The sequence below is a fragment of the Euphorbia lathyris genome, chromosome 6 (genome assembly GCF_963576675.1).
Source record: "Euphorbia lathyris chromosome 6, ddEupLath1.1, whole genome shotgun sequence".
Taxonomy (NCBI): Eukaryota; Viridiplantae; Streptophyta; class Magnoliopsida; order Malpighiales; family Euphorbiaceae; genus Euphorbia; species Euphorbia lathyris.
Genome location: NC_088915.1, coordinates 69,178,469 through 69,187,412, shown reverse-complemented (window position 1 = coordinate 69,187,412; position 8,944 = coordinate 69,178,469). Strand labels below are relative to the sequence as shown.

General features: G+C 34.6%; 2 protein-coding genes across 3 annotated transcripts; one reads left to right on the top strand and one right to left on the bottom strand.

Moving 5' to 3' along the window:
* Positions 1-1,207: 1,207 nt before the first annotated feature.
* On the top strand, positions 1,208-3,540 carry LOC136233638 (uncharacterized). Its single transcript, XM_066023360.1, has 8 exons — positions 1,208-1,415; positions 1,513-1,602; positions 1,984-2,043; positions 2,131-2,170; positions 2,283-2,376; positions 2,795-2,854; positions 2,931-3,022; positions 3,105-3,540. Exons 1-8 carry the CDS (start codon positions 1,309-1,311, stop codon positions 3,189-3,191), a joined length of 630 nt encoding a protein of 209 aa, XP_065879432.1. The 5' UTR covers positions 1,208-1,308; the 3' UTR covers positions 3,192-3,540.
* A 1,391-nt stretch (positions 3,541-4,931) lies between these two features.
* LOC136231999 (protein LOL2-like) lies at positions 4,932-8,657 on the bottom strand. Of its 2 annotated transcripts, none has more exons than XM_066021031.1 (4): positions 8,252-8,657; positions 6,870-6,980; positions 6,389-6,498; positions 4,932-5,388 (listed from the first exon to the last, which is right to left on the bottom strand). In XM_066021031.1, the coding sequence occupies exons 1-4, from the start codon at positions 8,526-8,528 to the stop codon at positions 5,320-5,322; spliced, it is 567 nt and encodes a 188-aa protein (XP_065877103.1). In that variant the 5' UTR covers positions 8,529-8,657; the 3' UTR covers positions 4,932-5,319. The 2 variants fall into 2 exon arrangements, with proteins under 2 accessions (XP_065877103.1, XP_065877104.1); XM_066021032.1 differs by having other exon boundaries at positions 6,870-6,977.
* Between the last annotated feature and the right edge of the window lie 287 nt (positions 8,658-8,944).

Here is an 8,944-nt window from a genome sequence, read left to right as displayed (position 1 = left end):
CTTTTTAGAAATTCACATTAATTTTTGTTGTTCTTACAAATTATCTAACAATGTATTTTTTGTGCTTTTCCTAAATGGATATTTTGTTTTAAAATAAATAAATACTGTATGCTACTCTTGCCCTTTATTTCTCCTACAATACAATACGTATATTAACAAATTTATATGATATGAAACCGAATTATTTGTAACAAAAATTACTTTTACATATATGACGTTTAAAGAAAAAAATACATACTAAATGCCACTTCTAAATTGCAACAAGTTTGTATATCCGAAAACTAGCGTATGGTTATAAAAAACAGACCGGTTAAAGAACCGGTAAGGATAAAGAGTTAAGAGTTTAAGGTTCAACCGAGATTAAACCGGAGTTGAATTGGAGTTCAAAAGATCCTCTAAAAATTATTATTTTTAGTTTTATTTAACCTTTTAATATAGAAAAACATTAATGAAATTAAATTTTTCCTCTCAAATCCTTAATTGATTGATAAATTCTATAGAGACTCGACATGTGAAATCTACCAAGAGATGAAGAGAATAATTTATAAATAAAAACTACACAACTAATCCTAAAATATACTTTTACAGATTGAAAATAGGACATATGAAAATATAGTGAAAACTCAATTGGAAATTATAAGTATAGAATCATAAATTAGAAATCTTAAGTATTATACAATTATAAATTCGAAAATAAAAGAGTTGTAATATCTTTGTATCAATATGGAAAAAACTAAAACTATGACTAAGGGCTAAAATAATAACGTTTTTGCAATGCATAAATTCTCGATTTTCCAAAAAACTTGTCTAGTAACTAATTCATTAATAACTTATTAAAAAATAAGTAGTAATTAAACTTAAATTTGGATTTTCTAAAAAAAACAGGGTTAAAATTTTTGATCCGTGAAACCTGCTAATCTGCGGCCATAACCAGTTTTGCCGATTTGAAGGTTCAATAGATTTTAAAGGAGTTTTCAATAAGTTTTATTTTAGATATTTCCGGACCTATTTGCCTACCGAATCCGGTTCAACTAGGTTGAACCGACCGTCCCGACCCGGATCTTACAACCTTGCAATTAGATCAAGGTGTCCACGCGCCATTTAATCATAAACAACCGAAGGAATTGTATTGAGGACACTGCAGACGTCATTTAGTTTCAAATATTTGAAATAATAAGCCATCAAACTATTTAAAGAGCGGGAACCCTCCAAACCGCTCGAAGTCGAAGGCCTTCTCATTTCAGGTGTTTTTTAAATCAAAATATACAGAGATCACTCTCTCACTCTAAATTCAATCCCGCAGCAACAATGTCGTCAGGGAAAACAAGCTCCAAGAAACGAGCCGCTGAATCGAAACTCACCAAATCGGATTCAAAATTCGGAGTTGACGACGAGCTCGATGTTGATTTCTCCAGGTACATTTTTTTACTGATCATATTCTCTCATGTATTTTCTATTTCACTGATTTGTTTAGTTTTATACGGCATGATCTGGTAAATGGCGATAATGCAGCGATATTCAGGGGATAATGACAGCACTGCAACAGATAAGGCAGAAAGCTCAAAAGGATGGTCAAAAGAAGAACGAGGAGACGATTTCCAGGTGATCTAAGTCAGTTTTGTATATGTGAACACCGTTGATTGATATTTAAACATTTTGAGAAGTTTGCAGTCTAGTGATTTCAATCGAATTTTTTTTTGTCTACATGTTTGATTAGAAGAGCTTATTCGAAGAACTATTTGCAGAGGATGTTGGGACTCTGTTTCTTTAGGAGAGATTTATTGTTGTTTTACATAATTGAATCAGATTTTATGATTTTTGCGTGATTTCAAAAAAGGAAAGTCGATTATGCCGATCAACGTAGATTCAGTCTAGAATTTCACCAAATAGTTCTAAAAAAATACGATAATGTTTTCTTTCACTTGTGTTACAATGGAGTGCGAAACCGTATTGTTGTACCATAAATATTGTTTCTGGTGATAGTGTGGCATTGGAGATCAGATCAACGATGGATGAACTGAAGTCCAAAATTGAGAAGGACAGGTAAAATCGTTGAACTAGACTCATCTTTCAAACTAGATTAAGCACATTATGGTTACTGATTAGGTTTCGCTCTTATCTAAATTTCAGGCAAGGTTTTGCTAAGTCACTTGTAAAGAGCTCCAAAGAGGTCTGTGTATATCACGAAGGAGTTCATGACTGCTGGCAATAAAATTTATCTCTACCGTTGCTATAATAAGCTGTCAAAATATGATACTGAATGTGAGATTGTGCTATTGCAGTGTGAGAATTGCTTGAAGACTGAGACCGCCAAATTTCAAGAACTCCATATGAAATTTTGCAAGGAGAAAGCAACTCATTTGCAAACCCTAAAAGGTAGCTCCTGTTAGCTTCAAGTTTTGCAGTTAATTTCCTGAAAATTTTCTGGATATGAGCCTTATGGTTTGTACTTCTTACTTTGTATGAACTTCATAATATTATACATGCTTGAGTTCTCAAAAGAGCATTTTGTAATAGAGTAATTTATCTGGTAAAGTTAGAGATCAGCTTGATTTAATCAGCATTTTATTGGTTGGGATATTCCAAGCATGATATGGCTCTAGTATAGTTACGTTTAGCTTAGTTTGATTTCTTACTGTCTTTCTAATACATTAGAAAATGAAGTAAAAGATCTCCATAATTTTGTGGTTTTCTTTATCCTTGAATTGTATACTTGTTTTCTATGATTATTATCAATAGTTGGAAATGAATACTTATGATCAACTTAGAGCCATCTCTTAATGTTATTTGGCAGATACCATTTCCAAATTTGAAGAAGAGAAGGAAAGGCTATTCATTCGATATGAACAACTGAGTGAGCACTGCTTTAAAAAACCCCACTCTTTTCCTCGGCTGAAAATGTACTAATTCTGTTATGGGTCAATAATCAGGGAAGAAGGAGAAGAGTATGATATCTGAAAAAGAGAAAGCTTGTGCTGATAAGATTGCTCAATTGGAGGGATCCTTGAAAAAGAAAAAGCAGGTAAAACTTGTTGGAGACTAAGTTACTGGTTGTTGGATCTATTCTCCCCATCCATTAATTACATTACTGCTTTCATATACAGGGCGATAAAACTTTCAGCATTCTGAGAAAAACACTTGGATCATTTCTGGATAATGCTTCAGATGAGGAATTCGCACAAGATGATTAAGAAATGCTTTAACAATGCTGCACCAAGCATTTTTCAGAGGATACAGCTAACTTTTTCCTTCACAAAGACAACGTAAGCATTCATTCAGTTCTCTCCTCTTTTGAATTACATTCTGGGTAACAACTTAGGATAAGATTAAGATACAAGCTTGAAATTCTTAATTCTTGCTGCTAGACAACCTGATATATCAATCAGAACTTCAGACTTTCACTCCCACAAATATGCATCACTTTGTGTTTGTGGTTTCAATACGAGCATTCATTATCTTCTTCCTTACTGTATTGTAATCAATGGATCATTTGCTACTTTCTGTATACCGTTTTGTACCTGACATCTTATAAAAGCTATAAAGAAGATGAAATTAAATCTATAAAATAGTTATGGTCAATTTTTATTTTCCCAATCTATTTGAACTTTTCATATGAATTTCATTATAATTATTTTCACGCTCTTTCACCGTTGTAATTCTCTATCTCATGATGTTGGATTTCCAACAGAATCTTGATTCCAATTTGGTTTCCAAACATGATTTTTAAGGCAAATTACAATTATTCTTCTTGAATTATAACAATACTAATATTATACTACATTCGGGGTTCATATTATTTGATAGAGAGAAGATTGTTATTGGTTCATATTATTTGTCACCTTAGATTTTCAATATATTTTTTTTCCTATTTTACTCCTTAATGAGTTTGACATTATTACTTTTTTTTCATTTTAAATTTTCAAAGTGTGAAGAGTAATGTAATTTAACGAATATTATGGAAAATTAAGATTATTAATAAAAAGAGACGTAAAATGTTTTAGTCTATTTATAAAAATTCAATCCAAGTCAATGATTGTGACTTGATCAAATGTGACAAATAATATGAACCGAAAAAATATCATTACATAACCTCTAAATTTCATTTCTTAGCATACAAATGTTCAGATTTTACATTAAAATGTAAATCAAACAAAAAAAAATTCTATTAAAAAATTAACGAAATAATAAAGGTAGAATAAATACTTTAGTCATAATTTTTTTTTGGTGACGTAGATAAAAAAAACAATGATGTAATCAACCTTGTTCAGATGTCATTTCTTTAATTTTTTTAGTTTTACAATTTTTTGTTGATTTGTAAACTTTAATTTTAATTTTACATAGCACAGTTGAAGAATTTTATCTACGAAACGAAAAGGACAGAATTCACACACGCCTATTTTTACAAAGGAACTTAACTCTAATCCAACCAGATATATCGCAATCGATTTGGTCCTCTTTCCATCAGCAATGTGATTTAGGTTGATACGCTGTATCATAGAGAGAAGGGTCCAAGACCTCTTTTATAACATCTCGAGAAACACATGGTAAACAATTTAATATTTGACATAGACTTCATCAACTTGATCACTCCTAAATAAATGATAACAAAGACAAGAGTTTTATATTAGCCAAAAGAAATTGTGAAATAGCACTAAAATCGATCCAATGTCAATTAAAAAGTTGATGCTGACTTAGTCCTAAGATAGTGCAGAACAGTAACTTTCCACTTAAATTCAGTGCAAATCCCATCAGATGCTCAATAATAACCAAAAAGTTGCTAGAATTATACTATACTAAGACCAGAGCTTATTGATCCTTAGTACGACACAAAAAGCAGTAAAGAAAAATAATATACGAAATTCATTCGATAAATTTTTGAGGGACTGCGAAAAGCTAAAGCAGAAGTCGAGTAAAAAGAAAAGTAAGCATAGGAAGTCTTCAATAAACAAATTGCTTACTTGCATATTAGTAACAAAATCTGCAGGTAATGGATCATACAATTTCTGTGTTCCTAACAAAGACTAATTTGACAGAAGAAAAGGGAGTTAGAATTATGGCTAAATTTTAAATTACTTCGAAAAAAGCCTTGCCTATGTCTCATGTACATTGAACTAAAAGTTATTACCGATCAATCGCGTTATGGCTGGGAAACTATCCTCTATAGAAACCACCATATCCCTCTACCAGCATTGTTAGGGATGAGATATCTTTGAAGGGAGTGATTCTACTGTGGTCAGGGACCGCTCAGGTTGCGCTGCTGATGTGATCCAATTTGAGTGGTCCGGGACCGTAGTGGAAATTTTCCCTATGAAGGCTACTTCACTGAACAGCATTGGGTGGTGGAGGGTGCCCCTGGATCACAGACCATGGTTGCCTCCTGTTTTGTGCCTACACACATGAACCATCAATATAATCAGACAACTAGATTAGAATCATTATAAAAAAAAAAAAAAATTAAAGAAAAGATGACTTGGACAAATTTGACTACATATTGACTTCTTTTTTTATCCATGTCAACGTAATTATGGTCAATAACCTATTATACCCTCATCATTTCGTTAATTTCACAGCAGATCTGTGTTGATTTGGATTTTAATGTTATAAAACGTAAAGGTCAAGTATTTTTATGTCAAGAAATGAAGTTTAGGAGCTATAATGTTAGTAGCGGCATAAACGCAAATTAGTCATACATATGTGGCACTATAAGAAAGAACTTCCGCATGATAGAAGAGACATGGTGATCGTTCGGTCCATCTTGATTTTAAAATTTAACTTCTCAAAATTCTTAAGATTATACTACATGAACATGTTCGCCATTGAACATAACATAGATATATCAATCCCATCAAACATCTATCTAATTCTCATCATCTTATTGCATTTGGACTGCAACACATATTGCTACTCATAAAACTATTATCTTATCATCATAATCCAGTGTATCATACATTAAAAAAAAGGGTGGCCCGGTGCATTACGCGTCCCCGCTTAAGCAAGGGTCTGGGGAGGGGTCCCACCACAAGGGTGTACTGGGGGCAAGCCTTCCCCTGCCAATATTTTGGCAAGAGGCCGCTCCTAAGACTCGAACCCATGACCTCTCAGTCACACGACAACAACGTTTACCGTTGCGCCAAGGCTCGCCCTTAATGTATCATACATTAATGCAAACAAAAATTCAAATGACGGGAAATAGATTTGTGGTGAGCTGTTGATTCTTCTCATGAAGTACTACAGGTCAAAAACTAAATATGATTGAAAACAACAGAAAATATATTCTTGAAGACTAAAATATCAAGCATCATGGCATTCCGATGAAATTAACTTCATTAAGATGATGCACTGTAAACAAAAAGATGAAGTTATATAATGCGTGAAATAGTTCACATACTCCAATTTCAATTACGAAATGGCAGGAAGAACATCGAACTGATGGAGCACCATATGGGTACATCAGCAATATTGTACATCTACTGCAGTTAGCAATCCCAACTTCATGCTCTGAAAATGAAAAAATGAAGTTAAAACATATTAAACTCGGAAGTTCGTCAATCCACAAATTTGATGATTTTGAAAGAGGAACACAAGCATTTACGAGACGGGACACACGCACACGCACACAATGAGGAGATGAGTATTCTAAACATAAATGTAACCGGTCTTGTTAAATCCTTAGTCCAACAGCTGAACACAATAAATTAACATGTGAAGTTTGCATTACACCTCGAAAATAAAGTCTTTCAATGGCATTGTGTACGCGGATTCTGATTTGTTGATTTCAGATTTTGTAATGTAGCTGATAGATTGAGCATCCTAACTAGATGATATCATAAGCAAAGCATCTAGCTTAATGCAGAACAGAAGAGAAGTACCTTCTAATACAAAGTTAACCATTTGACAAGATGAGCATTGGACATGTCTAGCTCCTTGAGGATATGAAAGCAAACTTCGACAAGAACCACAAACCATTTGCGCCATTTCTACTACAGAAAAAGGGTAAGACAAAATAAGATGATCTCCAGAACAGAAATTAATGCGGTGAAATCGTGCAAGCAATCACGACAACCATAGTTATTAAAAGCCCATGATGCACTAAGGCGCAAGGGGTCCTGAAGCCCTGGTGAAAGGCAGAAGATGCCTGAATCGACACAAAGTGCACTAAAAGAATAAAAATATATTAAACTACACAGATACTATTTAAAATATAAGAAACGATAAATTCTAAAATCAAAATGCAACGGTAAACGTTGTTGTCGTGTGATACGGGTTCGAGTCTTAGGAGCGGCCTCTTGCCAAAAAAATTGGCAGGGAAGGGTTGCCTCCAATACATCCTTGTGGTGGGACCCCTCCCCAGACCCTCGCTTAGCAGGGACGCGTAGTGCACCAGGCCGCTCTTTTTTGTGACAGTGACTAAAAGCTACTACTCATCAAAAGTCTCCAAATTCATCACTCATCACCATTACTCTCCTCATCTCCAAATCATCAAATTTTTCTTCAAGTATCTAATCCTCATCATCAGTAACACACTCATGTACAAAGCCAGTGTCCCATTATGTATCTACGTCTCTTCGAAGTCTCTCTTTCTTTTTTTGTTGTTTATTTTGGACACTAGATGTATCTATTCCAATGGTGGAACTTAAAACCCTAAAAAACCCATATGACATATAGGCGCGCCATGGCACAGCTCTTATAACCACGGCCAGGCACACAAAGGCACGCCTTGGCGACAGCACCCGCTTTTGGGGTGGTAAGGCACTACTGAGTCCCGCCTTTAACAACTATGCTTGCAATCAGATATGAACAAAGTCAAACAAGCTGCATTCAAATTTAAAAACATCCTTCATGAACCATGATGATATCTTCTTGTCTTCAACAACTAAAATCAAGCAATCACACAGTGGCAACTACCCATGATAAACTGAGTAATAGAGCATCATAAACATTGAATCACAACTATCTATACCTTCATTATAACCAACACAAGAACACAGATAATCAGAAAAATTGCAAAATCTCAATTTTTCCTTCAATCATAAATTCATAATTCACAATTTTGCTTTGCAACTGAAGCATAATCTAAGAGTGTTTTTGGCTTCAAATAACAAATTACAAACAAAGTAAGAAGAAATAATTCCTCGAATAGTGTTAGAAATCAATCATTATTTATTAGAAGCAAGAATTTATTTTATTTTTTTGAATTTTGTGTTCCTCAGCAATCAATAAAGGTAATCAACAAAAAGTGTTGGTGGCTAACCGGAAGGAAGCAACTTCGGAGGTGCCGGCGGCGGTGGCGGAGCCGATGACTCAGGAGGAGGGATGGATTGCCAGCCTGGCGGGGGTCCCGGCGGCGGTGGCGGAGCCGATGACTCAGGTGGAGGAATGGATTGCCAGCCTGGCGGGGGTCCCGGCGGCGGTGGCGGAGCCGATGACTCGGGGGGAGGGATGGATTGCCAGCCTGGCGGGGGTCCTTCTTCAACGTCGTCATCTTGCTTGATTCCCTCATCCATGGCTTCTCCGTCCTTGCTCTCCATTGTCACTCTTCCGGCAAGCGCATACACGGCCACACAGTGTGGCACTTCATGTAAGGAGAGTAACGACAGGCCAAAAACGATGCCGTTTGCCTATTTTGGCTATTCGAGACTAAAATCTTTGAAGCATGCGGAAGATTGGAGGCATTGTTCAAACAAAAACCTCGCATTTGCATTGGTAAATTATTTAATTACCGAATATTCTTAAAAAAAAGGTTAACTTTATATATATATATATATATATATATAAGAAAAACTAAAATAATTATCTTGTAATGTACTTGTGAAAAAAAAAATATTTAAAATCCAAATATTTCATCAAGAAATCTATTCTAAAATGACGAAAAGAAAACGTAAAATTATTCTTATAGAATCAATTGATGTACAACAGGTTCAGAACACGGGAATATAATATGTGT